The sequence below is a fragment of the Musca domestica genome, unplaced genomic scaffold (assembly GCF_030504385.1).
Source record: "Musca domestica strain aabys unplaced genomic scaffold, Musca_domestica.polishedcontigs.V.1.1 19, whole genome shotgun sequence".
In the NCBI taxonomy this organism is placed as follows: Eukaryota; Metazoa; Arthropoda; class Insecta; order Diptera; family Muscidae; genus Musca; species Musca domestica.
The window spans coordinates 6,105,983-6,130,735 of record NW_026712245.1 but is presented as its reverse complement, the minus strand read 5'-3'; the positions used below and the strand labels follow the sequence as shown (position 1 = coordinate 6,130,735).

General features: G+C 37.9%; 2 protein-coding genes and 1 non-coding gene across 6 annotated transcripts in view; 2 read left to right on the top strand and 1 right to left on the bottom strand.

The window, feature by feature from the left end:
* Window positions 1-24,753, bottom strand: part of LOC101890669 (dedicator of cytokinesis protein 9) — an 87,314-nt gene that overhangs the window by 4,520 nt on the left and 58,041 nt on the right. For 3 of the 4 annotated variants that reach the window (XM_059121177.1, XM_059121178.1, XM_059121180.1), the window contains 11 exons: window positions 22,538-22,654; window positions 21,862-22,466; window positions 21,607-21,792; window positions 18,687-18,804; window positions 17,415-18,621; window positions 17,101-17,357; window positions 16,692-17,027; window positions 7,171-10,278; window positions 6,959-7,105; window positions 2,678-2,888; window positions 43-331 (listed from right to left, as the gene is read on the bottom strand). In XM_059121177.1, coding sequence (XP_058977160.1) covers window positions 43-331; window positions 2,678-2,888; window positions 6,959-7,105; window positions 7,171-10,278; window positions 16,692-17,027; window positions 17,101-17,357; window positions 17,415-18,621; window positions 18,687-18,804; window positions 21,607-21,792; window positions 21,862-22,466; window positions 22,538-22,654 — 6,581 coding nt within the window. The remainder of the gene's footprint in view (window positions 1-42; window positions 332-2,677; window positions 2,889-6,958; window positions 7,106-7,170; window positions 10,279-16,691; window positions 17,028-17,100; window positions 17,358-17,414; window positions 18,622-18,686; window positions 18,805-21,606; window positions 21,793-21,861; window positions 22,467-22,537; window positions 22,655-24,753) is intronic. The other variant, XM_059121179.1, reaches the window with a different exon arrangement.
* LOC109613143 (uncharacterized) lies at window positions 2,977-4,085 on the top strand. Its single transcript, XM_020037683.2, has 2 exons — window positions 2,977-3,711; window positions 3,770-4,085. The coding sequence occupies exons 1-2, from the start codon at window positions 3,116-3,118 to the stop codon at window positions 3,918-3,920; spliced, it is 747 nt and encodes a 248-aa protein (XP_019893242.2). The 5' UTR covers window positions 2,977-3,115; the 3' UTR covers window positions 3,921-4,085.
* On the top strand, window positions 12,974-13,045 carry TRNAW-CCA (transfer RNA tryptophan (anticodon CCA)). Its single transcript has one exon. It is a non-coding gene; the product is annotated as a tRNA-Trp (tRNA).

The window sequence follows — 24,753 nt, the reverse complement described above, 5'->3', positions numbered from 1 at the left end:
ATTATTTGGGTGTTTTTTATAGTTTTATTTTTTGGAATTTACCTGAAAACATCTTTCAAATCTTCAACACGATCCACGGAAAAATTATTAATGACTTTGGGATCCAAAAATGCCTGAGCATATGCCAGGGGACCGGCATTAACTTGTACCGCCACACTACCTTGAAGCCGCAGTTGCAATTTCTTTACATCAGCCGGCGGTAATATGGTCTCACCCAGTTCTGAAACCTTGGTTTGCATTTCATCAATGGCCACCTCAATGGGACTCAGTTCAATAATTTCTCTTGATTTCACCGGTATACGTTTCAAAACGTAAGGAAACGAGTAGGTAGCTGAAAAGAGAAATGGGAGTAAATATTGAAAATGCGATATAAATGGGAGATATTGAAAATTATGATTTTTTATTCAATGAGGAAGAAAGTGAATCTGGAAAATTATATACAGACAGAAGATTTTTATACGTATTTGGCATCAATGAAGAGAAAAATTAAATTATTTTTTAGTCAATAGAAAATCAGATAGACCTAAAAATGTTTTTTTGATTGAAAACCGCATAGACCTTTAAAATTATGTTCATAGTTGGCTTAAAGACAAAAGACCCCATTGAAAACTTGTGAGATTTGAAAACACTGTGAGACAAAATTCTATATTTTCAATAATTACAGGGGAACAAGCATGGTACAATGAAGAGAAGGTAGGTCAACTTTGAAAAAATTGCAAGTATAGAGGTATACCTGTTTGGCTTGTAATGTCAAAATTAGTATCAAAACAATAAAAAATCAAACAACTTTTTGCATTTATTTTGAATAAATAATTGAAAACCGCGATAACTGAATGAAAGTTCAACACTTCTTTTCAAAATCATGTACTATATATCTCTAAAGGATTATTTCGCTACAAAAACTCTAGATTTTGTCGATGCATACGTTGAAATAAACATTTTGAAAACATCCGAATTTGAACTTATGCCAGATAAAAGTATTGAAAATTGTTGGTTAGGTACGAGAAGGTGTTCGCAGATATATATCATATCATCATAGCATATCATGTGTGGAATTTGAAGAGACTTGGATGCATATTTCGTTTTTTTTTTTTTTTTTTTTTGAACGTTTCGTTTTTTAAAATTTTGAACCCCATGTGGGGGAGGTACCAGAAGGAATGGTCCGATCTCTACCATCTTTATAACATATCTTGTGTTGATAGAAATATTGAGATATGCCAAGTCCGAATGAAGTCGGATATTAATTTCGCGTTTTATAAGCTTCATAAATATTCAAAATTCTGACGCTTTGTGGAGAAGGTACTAGAAGGAGTGGACCGATAAAAATATTGTGATGTGTGTTATTTGAAGAGAACCAGATGCTTATTTCTGTAGTTAGTTGTCGGAATTATGTGCCCCTCGACCTGCACATTCACCTGTGTTCTCATCTCCGCACTCCATGTGGTAAATAGTGTGGCCGTTGATTTAGTGGCGGATATTTTCATATTCCTCTCATGGAAGCAGGGCAGCAAGCTCCGCGAGATAGCTGTTCACCCTGACAAATATGTGATAAACTAAAGTACCCGACACCATTATCGTAGTCATTCGCATATGTTCCGATCTTGATGCCGTCTGGAGGGCGCGGAATTCCGGAAAGGTAGAGGTTTACCAGTTCCGGAGATATCACCCCACCTTGGGCAACTTCCTGATTCACTCTACGGGGCTTGGACTTCTTGTTCCGGAATTCCACGTACGACTGGTGTCCACACATATAATTGACTATTCAATGTTTCTAACTTGGCCGGAGGGTAGTATTTTCAACGTTCTCGATCAGCGTGGCATGGTTGACCGTATCAAAGGCCTTTGATAGATCATGAGTCACCACTGCTGTTCTATGGCACGGCCTGTGCTGGTTGAGTCCTCGACTGATATGTGTGGATATGCTGTTGTGGTCCTATGTAACGGACGGAAAACGTGTTGATGGTTAGCAACTGATTAGCTTCCTCTGATACTGGGGAGGAGTAAAGCCTCGAGAGTCTTTGCTATTGGCGACAAAAACGAAATTGGCCTGTGTGACTCGCGTTAACCCTTTGTGGGCGAGGTACTTGATTTGATATTGGGATTTGCAAATTTGGAGCAAAATTGATTGATTGAGGATTATCCTTTCTCTTTATGTGGACCGATATTGACCATATCCAACTCAGTTTGATAATAATATTACCATTTACCAAGTTTGGGCCAAATCAGATACTCCCTTCGAAAGTTATCGTGCGCACCAGCCAGACAAACGGACGGGCATCGCTAGATCGACTCCAAATGTCCTGAAACGGTGTTTGACCCAAAGAGACCTACGGTCTAAAACCGTTATTTGTTTTGTCCGTATCAATTGATATATACCCTCTCTAGCCATCTAGCTGAGGGTATAAAAAAGGTCTTATATCCCAGAAGGTCATAGATCCTTTTGAAAATAACTCACATCTATACATGAATTAAAAAGGGAAGGTATTTTACATTCATAGAAGACCAATTGCGATTTTTTACAAGGCCTTATCAGGCTCATGCCATAATGGTTGCGGGTGTGCACAATTTTAAAATTAAGATAAAAATATAAATATTTTATTTTTTATCAACGCAATCTAATAATTTTCAAACGTTTTTCAATATGGGTAATACAGCTTTATTTCAGCTTTATACTCACTTTTAATAATAGTTTTACGCTTCCATTGCTCTTCCACCGAACCGCGGGCCGCACCCGACTTTGTAAATGGTGTCTCATACATAAATGTATCCACATCATGATTCTGTTCGAATTCATTCAGTCTTTGATCGAGTTCATCTTTTGTAAAGAAGGGTATCACATGGGTCACTTGAATGTAAGCCAGCTTGGGATCCAAATCGTTGACAACGACCTGTAGAAGAAGAAGTCAAACGAATAAAAATTAAATATATTTGGATATCTTATAACCACATTGCATACAAAACTAAATGTCAAACGTGAGACAACTACAAACAAGTCAAATAAATTTGTTTTCAAATTTAGTTTCCATTTATTTTTTCTCTCCAAAACACATTTCATTTCAATAATAACTAAATATTTCACCGTAAAACCAATCTAAATCTGTACTACTTTGGCGGAATGTGGAGACAACAAGGAACGGTGATCAATATAAATTCCGGAGAATCATTTCAACGTCAAATTATATCGAATCTAAATCCAAATGCCAAAGAATTTTATCCAAATTATGTCAGGTCCTGGCGTTCAAGGCCCGAACAAAAAGTCAGCCTGCAGGAGAAAGTTTTTAAAAGTTATTCTGTCACGTTTTGGCCCGTGGAACAAACGATTTCCATTCTTGAGAAACTAAAAGGTTTAATGTTTTACAAATTTCAAATAGAATCGCAAGCAAACTTTGAGTTTGGGCAACAAATCGTAACTGAGAGCAAAAAACATGCACGTATAATAAAACCAAATTCAAATATGGGCAACAAAATTCCAGTAAATAAAACAAATGGAGCCATAAAGAAAATTCCCGCAAAATGGGATCATTCACAAAAATCTGGGGTTCCAACACGACTTTCATCCGCATCAAGCATAACAAAACCAATTTTAAAAAATAAATTATCTACATCTCCCCTGCAGTCATCAAGACCCATGTCTTCTTCGGGAAATAATACACCAAAAGATGCTGCCTCAATTAAATCAAATAGTTCGTCGGACAAAAGTTATGGTGTTCGGTAATGCTAAACACTCTTGATTAGATAAATTAATTCTAAAATTTAATCTATTTTTTAGTTTCTCAAAAGCTGCCCTCAATTCTGTAGCTCCAATAAATAAAACTTTGGCCCCGACAAAAAATAATAAATCCAAAGAATCACTGCCAAAAACTCCACGTTCCACTGTGGCCTCCAACTTACGTAAAACGGAAACCCAAAAAGTAAGCTGACCTCGATTACCCATCCCATTCCGCACTATTGGCTAAATTTATGTATTGTAAATTGTAGCGTCGAAGTTTGTTTCCCGATAATCCTGAGCTAAATATTTTCATGCATGATTTTTTATTTCATTAACTTTTGTATGTCTCAATAAAATATCACTTCTCCCGAAATTGAATTGAAACTACTAATTTTGGATAATGTAAGGATAATGTTGAGGATAATAATAATGTGATAATGAGTAAATGATGGGCTTCATTCAATAGCATAGTTGAATGGGGCATTTTTTAAGATTATCCTTCATATACGGAGTAAGATTATCCTTTATATATTAGAGAAAAAATTAGTGACTGGCAGATTCATCAACGGCCAGCCGAAACGGATGAAGCTAGAATCTTGAAATATTGTATGTAGGTCAATGTTGGTGGGTAGTGGTGAGATAAGACTGGGTTTTTGGAAATTCGGACTAGAAATGTACCAAAAGTACTACAAATTACTAAATTTAGAATACATCTTAGATATTGACATTTGGTATAAAAAACAAGTAAAATAGTGTCAGTCGGTTTTGCCGACAAACGTATACTCCCACCCTTGAGTTCTGATTATTCAAACTGTTGACCCTTAATGGGGAAGGTGACCAATTCGAATCTGACCTAAGACTGATAAAAATATTACAATGTGTCGAATTTGGATCCTTCCTAAACTTTATATGAGATATGTGCAAATTTTTGGAAAATATGAAAATATGTGTGAGGTAACAGATATAGCGGACCGAAGTATTCTATTTTAATACTTCATATAATGCAGGTAAAATTCATAGTATGTGCAAAATTTGAAGGAAATCGAACATTTATAGCAAATTTTATGCGAAATCATAAATTCCGATAAATTACATATTCATGACAGATTTCTGGTTAAGAGAAATATTTAGATATAGCAATTTGTAAGGAATCGCCCAATTGTTTCGCATGTTATGACAGATATAAGTATTGGAAATGTTGACACTTTGTGTTTGAGGTACCAGAAGGGGTTGGCAGATACAGAGTGAGATAAAAAAACAGCAGCAATATTTTTACTTTTTTTTTTAATTTTATTGAATGAAAGCAAGAAATGTCGGAAACCGCATCAAATTTTAGAATAAGTTTAGATTTGTTCGAATTTGTCACCTTTGGCACGAATTGTGGCCATGAAACGGCCAATCAAACCGTTGCACGCTGCCCGAATGTTGCTCTGCGGTATTTTGGCCCATTCCCGGCGAAGCGCTTGCTTGAGGTGATCGACTCTTTGGTATTTTTTAGTGCCAACCTTATTTTCCAAAATACACCAGACACAATAGTCCAACGGATTGGTATCCAGAGATTTTGGTGGCCATTGTGCGCTGGAAATGAAGCAGGGAACCTCATTTTGTAAGCATTCTTGGATTGGTCGTGCTGAGTGCGATGGTGCTGAGTCCTGTTTTAATGTCCAAAGTCTGCGGCCAAAATATTTGCGTACTTCAATACTCCCTCCAGAATATTTTCGCGATAATATTCGGCATTTACTCTGATGCCACGTTAGATTAATACGAGCGGAGAGCGACCATCGGCTGTTATGGCGGCCCACACCAGCACCATGGCCGGTGCTTGAGTTCTGATGGCCAACTGAAGGTTCACATTTTCAACTGACCTCTTTGGGTAGTAAACACGATCATTTTGTTTGTTTACAAACTGCTGGACAATGAATGTTTTCTCATCGGAGAAAACCAAATTCGGCTGTTCACCACATTCGGTCAAGCGAAGCAACTTTTTAGGGCTTTTGAGTCTATTTTCTTTCCCTTGAGGTGTACGTTCTTGCACTTTTGGGAATTTCAATGGCTTTACCCCGAGCTCATTTATCAATATTTGTCGAATGAAATATTGCGATATGTTCAGCTCACCAGCCATTTTTCGGCCACTGCGACGCGGGTTTCGATCAAGTCGCTTCTTTACTTTTCGAACCATTTCTGCGGATGTTGCTGTTTTCTTTCGTCCACTTCCTTGACGTCGGTCTACGCTACCAGTATCACGGTAACGAGCGATGGTATGAGACGAGATACAAAAGATATATTCACATTTAAGTGCTGGAGTGCTCTAACGGTAGCCACTTGTGGTTTTCCAGGAAAATATAAATAAATCTCACTATCATGCTTGAATTCCATCACGAATAACTTTTTTTCTGGAAAATTCTCGCCAAAATACATTTGTACGCTTGTAAACAATACAATGAGCTGTCATGTGGAATAATTTTAACAGCTGTCAGACGTGTGGATTAGAAATGACTGCAGTCTGAAGATGGTTGCAGTTTTTTTTCATCTCACCCTGTATTACAATATACAGAATTTGGAATTAACTGTGAACGCCATTGGCTTTAAGTGCGATTTATATTTTTAACATTTTCATTGAGTTCCAGACAGATTGAGAGGAATTTCTAATTTTCACATGAAATCTAAGATTGAGATCCGGGAACATGGTTAAGTCGCTTTCCAGTTTAAGAGTTATATCCCTAGCAGAACAGTGGTTGGTACCCACCAATAATATCGGAGAGTATAGAATTTGGACACCAGAGTAAAATTTTGAGTCCTTTTTAGTACGAATTAAATTTGAACGACCTGAAGGTTATTTGCTACCAAAAATGTACAATTCAATTTCAGAATTCAATTTGATCTAATGCCTCTCATCAATTGTAAACCACCTAAGAAATATATGATTCCAAAAACACTAACTAATATGTTGTCTTTCAGACCAAAAACCCATGTTAAAGTACTTTTAATACGAATTAACCCTTACCCTCCAACAGCTAAATTTCAAGAGGCAATTTGCCAATCATGTTTTTCAATTTTTTTATATCATCGGCTATCACCGCTATGCCATAAAAAATTACAGTGGATGTATTTGATATTTCCGATGGACTGAGGCTTCTCCTTTTTGAGGATTTCGGATATCTCACCGACATATATCAACTGTTTGAAACAGGCAAGGATTCGTAAATAAATTACCCAATTTCCAAATTTATATTCAAAGTACCAACTTACCGGCGATGAATCCATTATCATTTTCACCACATCAGCACCAAATTTCTCCTTATACTGTTTAGCCAGACGCTCGGAAATTTCACTCAATGAGGTAAGTTTAGGTTCCTTATAGACATACTCGACAGCATGATCCTCTTCGAAGTACATCTGCAAAAGAGAGAGAAAAAATTAAAATTTGTATTTCAATTTCCCAAAATCATTCTCAAACTCACCATGCCATAAAATACCACTCGGTAAAATCTGCCCAGCATACGTTTGCCGGAACGATTAACTTCAATTATCTTGGCATATGCCTTGGCCAAATGTTCATGCGATTCCTGCAGATCATTGTAGTTTCGTGTCCTCTCATAGATGGGCATTATGAGCTTATATAGTTCACCCAAACATTCATACCTTTCCGCTGTGTCCAAAAACAGGGCACACTGCTTGAGTTGTTCCAAAAGCATTTGCTCGGTGTACTGAGAATCTTGTGATCCGGCATCCAGCTTAAGACCCTGCTCATCCCGATGAATGTTACGTGAAATTTTGGCAAATGCCGAGGAACCCCATTTAATGTTACAGCTACCTTTAAGTCGCAGATATTCCGACATTAGGGCTGCTATGTGTAGATGACAACAGGCCGCCTCCGACAGGTTGCCGTTTTGCTCATGATTGCGGGCCATGGTGACCAACCATGTGTGTCGTAACTCAGGCGTTGAGGCATAGGAATTTGCCAAGGAATATTGTAGTTCCAGTAATCTTTCCGGATCCATGTGATGGGCCTGCATTTGAGCCGTGGCCATTAATACTGTCCGAACACGCCTTGTAAGATCCTTAACTTCCATGGGGAAGCCGGTGCCTTTCATGGCCTTATCACTGTTGGCATAGCTATTGATTATGGAGAGACTTTCCTGGAAGCGGGCATTGTTGAGGCCAATGACATTGCCTATCATTTGTGAAACGGAAATGATGACTTGCAGATGCACCCTTGTCAGGCCCTTACGGCCGCTGAATTCGAAGTTGCTACGCATCAGCAAATACAAAACGGCACAGGATTCATGGCGTATCTGCACCAGACGGCTGTCACAGGCCTTTAGCAGTTCATAGACCATTTGGCCGCACAGAATGGCATTGCCCTTGAAAAAGGCCGGTGAAAAGTTGTTGATGAAAGCCCTCAGGGCGGCAAAGACATGCTTTGACAACGACTCAGATTGACCCAATTGCAGGAATTTCAAATAGACCCGGGCCAATTTGGGCAGTATTAAACTGTCTATCAGCTTGTGGCGGAATTGTACCGAAAACAAACCCAGACAATCGAGTATTATCATGCCAATCTCCGTTGCCAAATTCGATTCGTATAGAGCCCTCTGATTTCTCGCCGTTTCGTCCAGCAGATTTTCACGTGTCTGAGGGTGATTTAATGTGCCGGTTTCATGAATGCCCGGTTGGCCGGAGCCATTGCTCTCCAAATTGGCTGGTGAGCATCTAGCTGGCAAAGTACTGGCCTTGGCTGCCCTCAATGCACGGGCATCCTTCGAGTCCTCATTCATGTTGAGATTCTTTTTGCCAACATAGCGGAATTGCAAGAGACACAACTCCAAGATGCTGAAGAAGTTAAGCGTTTCGGTCTCATTGCAATTCTGCCACCAGCCAATCATTTGTTCCTGCGACAAATATTTGATGACAAACAGGAAACCCAGCAAAAAATCTCGACTCTCAGATTGTGAAAATTTATCGAATCTTTGCTGGACCAGGGTGTGGGAGACGCTGATGGAACGATTATGGCCATTTCGAAGGGCCACTTCATTGCAATCCCCGGTCGCTGTGGTGTGATTACCATTTGTGGTGGCACCCAAGGTGGTGTCCTGGGAATTTTGTGAATCCGAGTTAAGGGAATTCAGTGAGGAATCAGAACATCCATTGCTGATAATATTACCCGTGGCAATGGCCGCAAAATAGTTGGTCTCCTTGATGTGCACCGAGGCTCGCAAAGGACTGGGATGATCGATGTGTAGTGTGGCCCGATTTTTACCCCTAGGCGTTGAGGTACTGGAATTCAAAGTGGAATCTTTGCCAAAGACATAGCTGCTGGAACAGGACAGACGTTGGGTGTACGACGCAGAATCTGCATAGACATGCCCATTGGGTGTGCAGACCTCAGCCAGGTCATTAATGCGTTGTATATTATCCATGACAATACCCAGCCAAGGCACATAGAGCAGTGCAATACGCGACAATTGGCCACGATTTTGATAGCGATCATCCAGCTCATGTTTGGCCAGTAGATTTTTCAATACCTTCAAGGCATGTCGCCGAACATGGCCAATTTCATTGAGACTACTCTTCAACTCCTGCAGCAGCAAACCAGACAAAAAGTGCTGCCGACAAAATTCCTCCGTCAAATTGAAATGTTGCATCATTTCGGGTGGCCGATTTTTCGGATTCATAACAAAAGGCAAATTAAATGGCACATAGTGTTCGTGTTGGCATATCTCCTGCAGGAAATTGAATTTGAATTCCTGCAGCACCCGGGGATCACCCGGCGAGAATTGTTCCATATAATAGCGTATCAATTTGAATACAAATCCTCTATCCATAAACGTTAGGCATTTTCTTATGAATTGCGATAGGGATTTATTTAAATACTGGGTCTCCACCGGCAAATCCTTGTAGCGCGATACCAAATAGGGTATCAACACCTTAACCAAAGTCTCCACCCGTGTGGGAAACTCCTTCGGAAATCGTTCATTGCGCAGCATTCGAATCCTTCCGGTGTCAAGCAAATGCTGGGCCATACTCTTAATTATCAAATCGAAAAATATATTCGAAAATCGCATAAATTTATGGACCACCAAAAAGTCCGTATTGTTGGGATGTAAAATAGTTGGCAAGTGTCGGCACAGCTCTCCATGGACAGTGCGTGTGATTTTCTGCGAATAGTAGGGAGCATGGAAGACATATGTGACATAGGAACTTAGCAATTCCTTGCGTCCAGCATCCTCGGTGATAATGTGTATGATATTGATCAGCAAACGGATGATGTTTAGGCCCACCTCCTCGGATTGCGTGTGCACCAACAGTGTGAAGAGCTCATTTAGCAGCGTGGGCAAATAATTGATGAGCGTTGTTATGTCAATGGCATGGGCAGCTTTAAGAATTTTACAGGTTTCGGTTTCGGCAGGCATAGCTGTCGTTTTACCACCTTCCAGCAGCCGCTCACAGTGGACAAAGAAATTATGCAGATGTTGATCGGCCGTATGGACCGTGGAGTCCATGCGTAGGGCTACTGCGAATAATGGCCTTTGATTGTCGATCCATTGCACCTCGGGACCGCAATTCTGCTAAAAGTATGGTAATGTTTTGTAGATAGCCGCAATACAAAACAATAGCAACAACAACAACAATGTGGTTGGTGTTTGTGTAGATGATGATTTTGAATTTTTATGTGAGTTGACAATGGTGGGTGGTTTTTTGGTGGTGGTGGTGGTGATGTTTGTTGAAGTGTGGGTTGCATGAGAATTCAATTAGAGGTATTGTCCAAAGTTAACACAAAATGTAATGCAAAATGGTGACCAATGGCATATTAAAAAAATATATATGAAACAAAAAAGAACATAAAATGTTAGTAAAAAATATCGATATATGAAGAAAACAAAAATAATTCTGAAAATTTAATAAATTTGAAGTTGAGGATAGAAATTTGTTATTGACTAATGAAGCATATTCCACAAGCTAACTAAAGGCTTTAATATAGTCAATATTGTTCAAAAGTTAAAATAAACAAGTTCAAAAATATCAGTCGGTTTTGCCCATGGTACAATAAAAAGGTAAGATAGAGCAGCCAGCAGCCGAACGAATTGAAGAATTGATGTCCTCCCTATATTCGGTATTTTGAAGATTTTAGCGACATTATTCACCCGAATTGTTTCAAGTTTGGTATTTAAAGTTCGTAGTTGATGCTACAGCCAAAGACAGAAAATTGTCTGTGCAGGTCCACGTCTTCGTATAGGCCACATGTAACGGTACCTCCCGATATTTGGTATTTTGATGATTTTAGCTACATTATTCACCGATTTTTCTAGAATATTTCGATTCCGATTTCGAACTAGAATATTGTAATGGCTTATGACAAAAGTTACCTATGCAGGTCCATGTAGTCGTATAGACCCTAATGTAACTGTAGATGAGGTACCAGAAGGGGTTCCCAGATATCATCTTCACAACTTATGTTGCTAATTTATGTTAGCAAAAATGTTTGTATGTGTGAAATTTGAAGAGAGCTGGATGCCGTTTGAGCTTTTTGTTTTTCAAAATCTTGTATCCTATGTGAGGGAGATATAAGAAGAAATGGTCCGATCTCTACCATATTTATAACAGATTTTGTGTTGATGGAAATATTGAGATGTACCAAGTCTGAATGGAATCGGATGTTAATTTCACGTTTTATGAGCTTCATATTCAAAAACTTGACCCTCCGTCGGGGAGGTACCAGAAGGAATGGAGTCATATATCCTATCTTCACAGCAGATCTTGTGTTAGAAGAAAAAATTGAATGTTCAAAATTTAAAGAGAACTTAATGCTTATTTCGGATTTTATGATCGTTTTGGTTATTCAAAGCGTTGACCCTTTGAGTGGGATGTACCAGAAGGAATGGTCCGATCACCACCATCTTTATAACAGATCTTTTGTTTATAGATGTATTGAGATGTGCCTGGTTTGAAAGTAATCAGATGCTCATTCCGCGTTATATGAGCTTCATTATTGATCAAAATGTTGACCCCTTTCTTCATACCAGATCTTGCGTTATTAAAAATAATGGGATATATGAAATTTGAAAAAAAAAAAAACCTGATGCTTATTTTGAATTTTATTAGAGATATAATTATTCCAAAATTTGGACATTTTGGCTGGGAGGTACTTGATGGAGTGGGCCAATATAAATCGAATCATCCTTTTTCTTTCTATGAGGCAAATCGTTTTCTTTGAAAATGTTGAGCTTTTATGGGGGAGGCACCGGAAGGAGTGGATGTTACCCATCTCCGGACTCGATTTGGAGCAATTCAGATACGCCACACAGACAAACGGACGAACGAACATCTCTACATCGACTCCAAATGTCATGAAACGGATTTGGTCCAGAGAGACCTGTGTAGCCATATGACTGAGGGTGTTACAAATATTGCAATGTGCCATGTTTGAAGGAATTCGAGAAGTCATATCGCATTTTATAAAATGCTATGTTGTGTAATTTATGCGAGGAATTTTTTCTACTCGTTGTGATTTCAAAACATCAAATTACAGCCACTTGGATGGAAAAATGAACAAGGATTTTGAAAATATCGAAAGAAAGGATAGTGTCATTCTTGATGCGGAAACCTTCAACATGCCAGATGTCGGAAGAAACATTTCTGTGTGGAGGTTATTGCAAATACTAGACCTATAGAGAAAAGTTTTTACTGGGACAAATTTTACTTAATGAAAAGTAAAAAAAGAATATTGATTCCGTTAGAAATTGAATTTAATTGCGACTGGGACAATCTTTTTATACCCGAGCTATTCAAAAACTTGACCTGTGACCAAATCAGTTTTTATCCAATTCTATATATATTTCATATTTTTGAAATGATTGAATGAATCTACCCACATAGATAATATGGTTCTCTGTAGAATATTGCTTTTTGCTCTTTACATGAAAATATATATTTATTATATATTTCCGAAAGGTAATAAAATCACAAATCTTCATCAAATTTGTGCAAAAAAACTTCATATTACCTTAACTCTCTATATTTCTGATATAGTTTGAAAGTCTAATTTCTTCACACAAAACTGTTATGTTAAAAGTCACAACATTTTTCATTCTACAGTTAACAAAGCACTGTTCATGTTGATTTATGTTAACACAATACCCAGCAATGTTAATAACATTCTGTCAACTGAAATGCTCACAAACAGACGAACACACTCAAGTAAGTACAACTACAGCAAATAAATAGTACAGCATGTATGCAGTGTTTAGTTGATAGCCAACACAAGACTCCGTGGCGCAACGGTAGCGCGTCTGACTCCAGATCAGAAGGTTGCGTGTTCAAATCACGTCGGGGTCAAAATACACGTTCATTCAGTTTTTTTTATTTTTTACGTTTTTTATTTATTTCTAATATTTTTCCACTCGTTTAAAAAATTGGTGTAGAAAAAATTTTATGCTCGAAACAATATATATGAGGATATTTATTGGCTAGGTATAAACCTATCAAAAACGATGCTCGTCCCCTTCACGAGGAAACATCAATTCCCTGAATTTTCACCACCAATGACAAATGTAGTCGCGTTAACCCTCTCCTCAGAAGCCAAATATTTTGATACTCTTCTCAACTACCATCTAGGTGCAATAATAAGGCGCGCGAAAAGAGGCTTAGTCGCACACTACTCTGGCAAAAACTATATAGGGAAAAGTTGGGGCCTTAAACTTCGAACTATTTGGAAGGAGCTTGAATAATTTTAAAAAAGTTCCGAAAACTACCACTTAAATGAAAACAGTTATATGTGAACTATACGAAGACGTGGACCTGCTAACAAATTTTTTTTATAGGCTGTAATACCCATTACGAAATTTGAACCAGTTCAAGTGTATAATGTCGCTAAAATCAATAAAATAAAATCTGGATGTACCGTTATATGGGGGATATACGAAAACGTGAACCTATATACGGAATTTTTTTTATCATAGGCTGTAATACCCATTACGAACTATAAATACGAAATTTCTTACAATTCCGGTGAATAATATCGCAAAAATCATGAAAATACCGAGAATCGGGAGATAGCGTCATATGGGGGCTCTACGAAGACGTGGACTGGCATACGAAATTTTTGGCCATGGGTTGTAGTTACCATTAAGATCTTCTAATTCCGGTAAATAATGCCTCTCAAATCATGTAAATACCGAATATCAGGAGGTACTGTCATATGGGGGCTATACGAAGAGGTGGACCTGCATACAAAAATTGCTTTAATGGGCTGTAGTACCCATTATGAACTTTAAATATGAAATTTAAAATAACTCCGGTAAATAAGGTCGCTAAAATCATGAAAATACCGAATATCGGGAGGTACCGTTATATGGGGGCTATACGAAGACGTGGACCGACATCGCCCATTTACGAACTTAACCTGACTACTGGTAAACTAAGCATGTATGCAAAATTTTAGCCTTCAATCTCAATTCGTTCGAAAGATAGCGTGATTACAACAGACAGACAGACATCGCTACACTTACATATACTTAGTAGAGTCTCTTATGAATATTTCGAGGAGTTACAAACGGAATGACAAAGCTAATATACCCTACAAAGAATGGTGGAGGGTATACAAATGGACGTATGTGTCAATTTTTCTCCTATAGAGCGCTAGTTTGGTGGTTAACCATCCTGAGCCATCCGGAGCCATTAATAAAGTTCGCATGATTATTTATCACAGGTGCATTTAGGAGCACACTTCAGACCGCACTAGATAAACTACACAAATTAACTTTATTAAGTCTCTATGTAGAGTAATAGGCAATCAGGTGCGCCCTAAGACACAAAGAACTTAAACAATGGCGCAGCCAACCTATTGGACACTCTGCGAGTAGAAAATTTAAAAGGCGAAGTCAAAACCAGTGACTACATATCACCAGGCTTGAACTTCGAACCACTCGACATTCACATACTTGACATGGATATCTGGAGCCATAACAACCCATCTTTGTACGGTATAGCTGTCTATACTGATGGTTCTAATATGGTATGTGGGACGGGTGCTGGGGTCTTCTGCGATAGCCTAAACATTGGCATATCCTACATCATTAGCAACGACTGAAGCGTATTCCAGACAGAAATTTTTGCGATTAAAAAAGCTATTGAAACATTGAAGTTAACAGTCCGGTGAATATTTACGTCAGTAGTCAGGCGGCACAAAAAGCGCTATTAAATCTATGGCAGATTTGGAGTGTAGGAAAACTTTGGAAAAAGTTAGATCGTCCATCAAGCCCTGTTGATTCCAAGTCATTGCAATGTTCCGAGTAATGCAAGAGCAGATGAATTGGCACGACGTAGATTCGAGTCAATTGGACCACCCTTGCGGCACTTATTTCGTGCGATACATTAACATTACAAGGAAGATTTCAACAAAACTGGCCAGCTGCCTGGGAATGTAATGTACCCAAGAAAATCTGGCCTATAATCTTCGGAAAGAGAATAAGATCGCTAATCTTCATAGCGAAACATGACCTAAAACTTGTGGTGGGGATCATCACAGGTCATTGTAGCATAATGACCATGACTTCCAAGTGTTGTTATACATTATTAAACCAGTATAGAAAGTCTTAAAGTCGAGCAGGGCCGACTTTATGATACCCTACACCACTTTGCTAATTTAGTAGCTATGATTATAATTATAATTTAAAGTTCAAAGGACTAAATATGCCGAAGCATTTGTATCTTTTAAATTCGGACATGTATTGCCCATTTGGTACACAATTAATTTATAATCGGATAAAAATATATATGGGAGCTATATCCAAATCGGAACCGATCTCGATAAAATTTGGCAAATATATTTCTGAGATGTATTTGATATATTTCCCTGAATATCGTTGTTACGGAGTGCATATTACGGCTTTGGGTAACAAATATGACAAACCGGACCGATCTTCACCAAATTTGACATACTAGTTTCTAGACTCAATTCGGTCGTAAGTGCCAAATTTCATCCAATTTGGGCAAATATTAGACGCTTGGTGCACAATCAAAGGTAAATCGGACGAAGTTATATGTGGGAGCTATATCCAAATCTGAACCGATCTCGATAAAATTTAGCAAATGTATTTCTGAGATGTATTTGATATATTACCCCAAATATTGTTGTTACAGAGTGCATATTACGGCTGCGGAGGACAAAAATAACAAATCGGATGAACAATATATATGGGAGCTATAGCTATATCTGAACCGATTTCGATTAAATTTTGCATACTTATTTTCAGGTCCAATCTGATCGTACGTGCAAAATTTTATACTATTCGGACTGATATTACACGTTTGGTGCACAATAAAAGCAAATCGGACGAATATATATGGGAGCTATATCTAAATTTTGACCGATTATCTTCAATTTTAATAGGGTTCGTCCTTGGGCCAAACAAATGATTTGTGCAAAATTTCATCTGGATAGGGCAATAAATGCGAACTGTACTTTGTTTACAAAAATATATGGACGGACGGACGGATGGACGGACATGCATAAATCAGAATGTGATTCTATGCAGATCATCAAAAGGAACTATGGGTCTATCTAGTTTCCTTTTGCCTGACAAATGCACAAAGACATAATACCCTGACCACCTTGTGGGGTAGGGTATAAAAATCATAAACATTTTAAAAATCAGTCGTTCGATAAACCCTTTATGAGCCAGTGTTAAAAGCAAGTGATTTGTGTCAGGGCAATGATCTGTTTCAAAAGATACAATGATGTAGATATCCGAATAACATGACGAACAAGATTTCTTTTTTAAATCCTAAAAAAAACTGTTTAATAAATATCAGTCAGTCATTTCCCAATGATATCAGAATCCTTACAAATATATCATAATCAAATTCTAATATCCCCAAAGTGGAATATGCTTCACTGATTTGTTAACAATAATGACAGTTATAAACACACACACACAAATAATATTATCTCGTTCTCTCAAACAAATTCCATTTTACTTACCCCTTTGCCCAGACCCAACGGCTGTATGCTCAAATAGCCAACAGGCAATGAGGCTGCTACCGGTATTATTTGTTCATCCAAATTGATTTTGCCTTTTTGCAGCAACGGCAGCCAAGCATAGCCAATGGGTGTTTCGAACGATGCTGAGGCATCGCGTTTCTTGCCCAAATTACACGAAACATGATAGAATGAAAATAACAAATGATGTTCGGGGAAAATGCCTAATGGCAAACGTAGTTTCAGCTCCTCATACCATGTGGGTGTGGTGTTGTGATGCAACACAGGACAGGCTATGTGGGAAACTAGGAAATCGTGGCCAGGACGACCATAGATACACTAAAAAACACACACAAAAATAAACAAATACATGAGAAGTGGAACACGTCGAATGTGGGTCACGCTTGCTTACCTTTAATGGTTTGGCATTTTCTTTGTCCGAATCTCGTAACTCAACCACAACGGTGATGTTGCGGGCCCGTGAAAATATTTTCTGACTATCGAATTGCAAAGACAGTGGATACACAAATAAATGATTACAAAATGTTGTATATGGATGACAGTCCCGTTCACAAGAACTTTGGAATTCGGTTATTTCCAAACTGGCCACTTTGGAAGACATTGATGTGTTGTTATGGGCCAAAGGAACTAGGGATTTTGTAAAGGAAACTAAAACGAACACATATTAGAGCACACAAATTAATTGGTTTACTGTTGGATACTCACATGGAACTTTTTCCACCTCCTCTATGGTTAGTTTCAAGTGACCTGGTATAATGGTTAGCTTGCTTAACTTCTCCGGTTTACGATAGTCCACCAGGAATTTCAATAACTCTTCATCTTTCAATTTATTCAACTCCTGACGATATAAAATATTAAATTCAAATTCATTTTTCTCTGTGTCCAATTCGTGGCTGTAGGGCTTGAAGAGAGGCTTTGCCGCCCAGGCAAATGGCTGCCTGTAATGGCCAATATTTTGGGCATAGTTACGTATGGTTTTATGTAACTTCTGGGCAAACTTTGGATCACGATTTGCCTTGAGATAAGGTTCCACAGCCTGGACAATATTACCTTGTAATATTTTCTCGATTTTCAATACTAAAAATATATCCGTGTGTGGGGCAGTCACCGAGAATATACCCTGTCGCAATTGGGCAAATTGTTCTTTTGTGCATTTTTGCAAATCCCCAGAAAGATTTTCTATCAACGTTGAAAATGCCTGGGATGTTTGCCTTGTGCGTTCATCGTGCTGCACCTCTTTGCGTGGTATATTCGAATTGGCCACCGAGTCGGGAACTGGCGTGGAGGGTAACATATCACGGACATGCTCATCGTTGATATTAAAATAAAAGGATTCGGTTAGTTTGCGTCCTGCGCGTACATCAAAGAGGGCCAGACTAGTTATATAGGGTTCCACTTGGCACAAATGATCGCCATCTGCCGAAAACTGACTATCCGTTGGACATTGTAGGCGAAATTTTAAACTACGACAATTGATTAGAAGACGTTTGCCAAATTGTTCACGATATTGCTCAACATTATCGTTGGGGCTTGCCTTAACACTTGACTGATAGTTGGCAAATAAACGGCGACGATGTTCCCGCCTTGCCTGGGCAATGGATATATCTGTTTCACGGCCGTATTTGATTAATTGTGGATTCATCGATTGATCCAATCCCTTTAGGGTACCAAACATTACGGAATTATTACTACTCGTGGTACTACAATTGCTGGATGTTGGTTGTGGCGCCTGGGGTGTTGTCCTCTCCAATGAGGCATTACGTTTATCTTCTTGAATTTTATTCTGCTGCAATACTGAGGAGAGTTTGCTAAGCCAATCTTTTAGATCTTCTTCATTCTCAGCAGCCAGTGTAAAGGACTTATGACCGGCTGTCATGCGCAGCTCGAAACAAAAGCGACCTCTTTTGGGATTCTATTAATAAAAATGATATAGAATTGTTATACGACATTTTTAAGGGCTTGTTTTGCAAAACTCACCTGCACCACTTCGGTACAGAAGTCCATGACTATGGTGGCTTTGGCCTCACATTGTTTTTCATCTTTGTGCAATTCTAAAATGTATGTACCGTCGACTTCTTGTCTCAAGTAGCAGTACCTAGAAAAGGGAAAGGAAATTAGTAACGGATTTTATATTTAAGTGGAAGGGGCTGTAAAATGAAAATGTATCAGATAAATTTGGCTAATACATACTCTAATTTGTATATAGGCTGGAATTTTAGCCTTTTAAAACTACTGCATAGTTTAATACAAGACTTTGGTTTAATTTACCAACTCTCAATTTCGAGATTCAAGGCCTGAGTGCCAGACAAGGGCTTATTGAGGTATAACCCCAAAATTTAGAAGACACAACAGGATATATTTGTTGAAGACTATGTAAATGTTTGACTTAAAAAAAGATTTCGTAAGCGTAGTCCAAATAAACGGAAGGCATGCTTTATACAAACCAAAATATCAAACTAAATACCGGATATAAGTTTCAGCACCAGACCCAGACTTAAATCAATGCAACCTCGACTGGAGTTGCTTGCTGTTCTTGAGACCGCCACAAGGGCAATATTTCAACAAATTGTCCTCAAAAACTGACGTTCTTGTGAAGCGAAAGAATATGCTTTGCCCTCAAACCCTTTGGAAATGAAAGTACGTACATAGTCTAGTAGTTTAAGGATGTCAAACTATTTAACAAGTCTTATTCTTATTCAAAGAGCGTAAAAGGAGACGCTGTTCCGGTTAAGAACTGGTAAAACAAGTTTGGCCCAAAAATTAGGCCATTTTTCCTATAAGATTTTGAGATATTAAACGAGAGTGGATCAAAAAGATAGAACAGGAATAAAAAACGGATGCGATAATGATAAACCGATCATGTTCTTCTAAAAGGCGTAGAATTAAGCATAGAAAAGGTTAGGCCAAAAAGATGGCTGTTAGTTCTACCCTGGAGCTATAGAAGGAGGAAGAATATGCCTTGACCGGTAGTGTAGAAGCATATTTAATTCTGGTGAACAAAAAAAATCCTCTTCATGAAGGGAAGTGGACGGGCAACAAACTATGGACCTAAAACGTGTGTTTGTCTACCTAGAATGTTACATATCACTCAGGAAATTTGATCCGAAGGACGCTGCCCGCTGTACTGTACTGCTTCAGAGCACATAATAGTTGTCTACGACATGTCTTCTCAGATGATAGACATGAGAATATTGAAAATAATGGGAAGCTTGACAAAATGCGGTAGGGTGTTGCATATCTTCCTGAATCGAAGTTGAAAGAAAAACGATGGTAAGTGAAATACAAGCTGGAAATTATTGTATCATTCTATAAACTATCCTGGAGCTGGATTATCTGTGATAAACTTGGTGTGCTGCGTAACAGACAAAGGATTCATTATAGAATCTGGAATATCATTATCTGCCCTTCAAATCATGTCGAGACCAATATAACGATATAATAATTTAAAAACGTCGGATCAGCATTTCAATTTTCGAAAGAGGGACGTTCTGGATACGTAACCTCGTCGGAAAGTCGGAAAATATGCCTTATATGTCTGATATTTTGACCATCATATGAAGCCAATTTTACAGAAGGCTGTAAACTGAAGAACTGAGTTGAAAGTATGCCCCATCCAGACAAAGAGCAGCATTAACCGTCCTAAAACTGCCACTAATGCTAAGATCCTTCGCAATTCGGCAATGAAGGCGTGGTTTTCACCATTGATTTTGTATCAAACGGGTTTGAATTTGAGCAACAATTTATATCCCTTTAAAAAAAATCTAACATGAAGTTAGAGAGTTCCATTCGGTATTTCGAGTGGGCCGATACAAAGACAAAAGTATTTTAGGTGTGATCTTTTAAGAAAATCGGACATTGAATTTCCCGTTTTTTTATTCCCTTTGTGGGTGATATTGTCCGTTTCCGATCGTGTCCTATATATTTTGTAAATATTATAATGTTCCAAGTTGGAACAATATCGAGTAGTCCCATCGCATCAATATGAGATTTGTATGTTTTCACAAAATGTTTCACATTTGTAGGGGAGTTACCCGAAGGAATGGACCGATATCGCTCATCTAGAAACTCAATCTAAGTCTGTTAAAAATAATACTATTTACCAAGTCTTAACGAAATCGAATCTAATCCAGAATTTTTGCGCGCGCAGGAAGACAGACGGGCAAAGGGATGTAGCTAGATCGACTCCAAATGTCCTTAAATGAATTTCATTTTGACCATATCTAATATCTGTAGCCAGAAGGTTAAGGGAATGAAAATAGACGCTGGCGTTTATAGAATGGAGTTGGGATCTATAGAATAATGGAGTGGTTGGGTATAAACACTTTCTCATAATATCTGCCTTTATGCAGGAATTTTGAGATAAAAACACATCTCTAACGATGTACTGACATTACGATCTTATCTGGTTGATGACTAACCCCTTGAAAGGCATAAGTGAATTCAACATATTTCCAAAAAAAATTCACCGATATTGAAGCTTAGGAGAAATGTAAAAAATGAGTCCCATACAAAGGCGTGGTGTGAAATATAATTGATAAATATATAAAGGAGTAATTGGAATAAACAAATTCCATAAAAATATACGAACACTAAATCCTATATTTGTGGTTATATGAAATCTAATTTTATAAAAAAAAAAATCTGAATTCAAGAAATGATTCTTAGATTAATATGTTGGTGTGTTTATAATGAACCTGAAACACTGCTCTGGTCATATAGAGACATTTCTCGATGCGTATTTAGATTTTTATCTTGTTATGCTCATTTCACCAGAAATCTTTAAACATCCATTTATTTACAAATAAACAACTAATTTATAAACAATCTATCAATTTATACAACAATTTCTTTGTCCAAATAACTCTGTCCTGAAAAATAAATATTAATACAAACCTACCTTCGCTTAAATGATTTATTTCCAATGTTGGCAAACATGCGATCTGAACCGGAATCAGGCCCCTTCAATAAATAACCCTGTTTAGTTATAGAATCCGCTTGGGATCGCGACATTTGTTCATCAATGCGATCCTGATCGGCATCTATTTCGTATACTTCTTCTCTAAGGATTTCCGAGGGAGTTAATCTAAAAGAAAACAAATGAGAGAAAAAATAATTAACATCGGATTGATGTTTTGTAAAACCTAGCACTCACTTGGGTAAATCATGACACGTCCCGCCGTAAGCACTATATTTATAATGGATAATGTGATTTTTTGCCCGGTATGTGTATAAGGCCTGCCTTGTAAACCGGGAACATTCCGATTTGGGTGCCATCGATGCCGCATTGCCATTATTCAAGGTATTATCATCCGCATCCTCTAGATCATCATCATCTTCGGGTTGGGCTAAATTACTAGATTTCAATGTTGAACTCGAGGAAGATATCGATCGATTGGCCACTGTGGGTGTTGGCGTTGCCTGCGAAGACAATGCCGATTCGTAGGATTCATGTGATGATGTGGGTGATTTTATCGCATCTAAATGTGATGAGTTTTGTGATGATTTGCGTGAAATTTGTCCATTGAGGGTAGAGCCGTTGGAAGACGACGTGGTCGATTGATTGCTAATTTGACGTTGTGTCATGCGTGGACTACTGGAGGCACTGCTATTTTGACGTGACACATTGTGGGTGCCGTTTGTACCGTTTGCTGCTGTACCACCGCCATGTAAGGGACAAACAATGGCCACATTCGGAGCTTCGAAAATGTCCGTTATGGATTTAGTATTTGTGCGCAGTTTTCGAGGTAAGATGATTTCCTAGGGGAGAGATAAATGCAAAATATTAGTTTTGAAAATACTACAAGTTTTTCAATACCATCTCCTCTTACCGCAACATCATCATTTGGATACATAAGCAGCTCTCGATGGGAATCATTTTGTATTAGTGTTTTGTTTTTCGCTATGAAACCTTCAAAGTCAATGGGTTCCACCACCAGTGGTTTGTTCTGCAATAAAGAAAAAGAGGTTGAAATTAAAGTTAATAATGGATGCCATCACGAATATTGTAATTTCACATTTATCATTGAAAGAAAGTAAGTGGAAATTAATTAACTAATTAAATTACAAAGGGAATGGAGCAAACAAATGGGTATGACATTCGCGTGAGAAAAATAAGGATTGACCTTGAAAATCTGTAATTAGGTAGGTAAGGTAAAATATATTTAAAAATAGACAAAAACTTGGTTGTGTTCATTTTTTTTTTAATAATTATCATATAAACGTTGTTAATGTTAGGCGCAGTTGTTTTTTTTTTTTTTTCAAGAATCTGCTAGAATCTAGAAGTTTTGCAATTTTTTTCGATATCACAAATGGAAAATCGGTTATCGTAGTAAAAACTTTTACAATCTCCCAGTTCTGAAAAAGGGCAAATATTAGGTCCAAGCTAGTCATTAATGACCTCCATATTTTATCTTCTAAATATAACAATGAGTAAAAAATGAGTGTCTGACTGAGTGACTGATTCATCAAAGACCAGGCGAAATGACTGAAGCTAGAATCTTGAAAATTTCCATGTAGGTTGGTGGTTAGGGGTGGGTTTTTAGAAATTGGGGCCAGAAGTGTACTAAATGTACTAAAAAGCACTAAACTTCGTACATTTTGGCATTTTGGAAATATGTATCAAGTATAACAACTGTACTAAATGGTACTGAATTCGGTATAATTTGGTTTTTTTTAAACAGATTGATCTGAAAATTTAAAATGTTGGTATGGGGGTCTCTGCTGGTGGTTAGAGTTAAGATAGAGAATTGGGTTTGGAAATACGTTAAACATGTGTACGAAATGTACTGAATGGTACTAAATTTGGTATTGCGTGAACGGATACTGCTTGAAATTTTAAATTGGGCATAGGATGTAGGGTTGAGATTTGGAGGTGGTTTTGGAAATACGTACTAAATTTCGTTTTGCATGAACGGATACTGTTTGAAATCTGAAATTTGGCATAAGGATCACTGTTAATGTGTAGGGTTTAGATTTTAAGGAGGTTTTGGCAATACGTACTTAAAAGTACTAAATGGTACTAAATTTGGTATTTGGATAAGGGATTGTGCTAGAAATCTAAAATTTGGCTATAGAACCAATTTTTGTGCTGTTTTCTTGATGCAAGGGATTTGGTAGAACAGACGAAGTAAAGGTTTTTTTTTTCGAAATTCCAACAATACGTGTAACAAAAGTACTAAAATGCGCTTAGGTTAGGTTAGGTTAAAGGACGCGCAGTTACCATATGGCAACCGCTCCACTCGGAGACCTATAGGTCCATTGTGTTCATCCTAGAAGAATAGTAAGAAAAAAGGAAGGAGTGGTTGATAGAAGGGTGTACAAAATACTTTGTACATACTTTTGAGTGCGATTGAGGCGCTGGGAAAATGAAGCAATAAAAAATAAATGTTCTAAAATTAAAATTTCCCAGCCGCCATAAAATATCACATGTGAAGAATTCGGTGCGCTGACGCATACGATAATGTGAGAGATAATAAAGGTTATGACCCACACGCACATATATTGATGCGCTCAGTAGATGCACAAGACCACTTGAATGATATGTCAAGCAGCCCTGCAATGTTCTCCATTCAATATTAGAATAGATAAGAACAATTGTGTGGCTGCGACTAGGTTAAGTTAGATTAGTTTCAGTAGTACGTAAGGAACATATTTTAGAAATAAAATCAGAATTGAATCAACAGCCAAACCTTTCGGTTGGTTTTCTTTTCTCACTCAAAGGGTGTGAAGATAGAGTTTGATCTACGGCTGAGGAATTTACCGTGTCGTATTTAGCCTTATTCTGGAATCCTCTGCGCTTAACTTGGTACCATTTGGAATTTTGTGAATGGGTAGGTATTAAATCCTGGTATTTGGTATGAAAATCAATTCTTGCACATGGGGTGGTTTTGGAAATGTGTGCGAACGGTACTGATACTAAATTTTGGTACAATTCCGTTTTCGTGAACGAGTGAAGCGGGAATTTTGAAATTTTGCATTAGGATTCCTGTTGGTATTAAGTTTGTGATAAATAAGTGGTTTTGGAAATCTGGACCAATTTTGTACG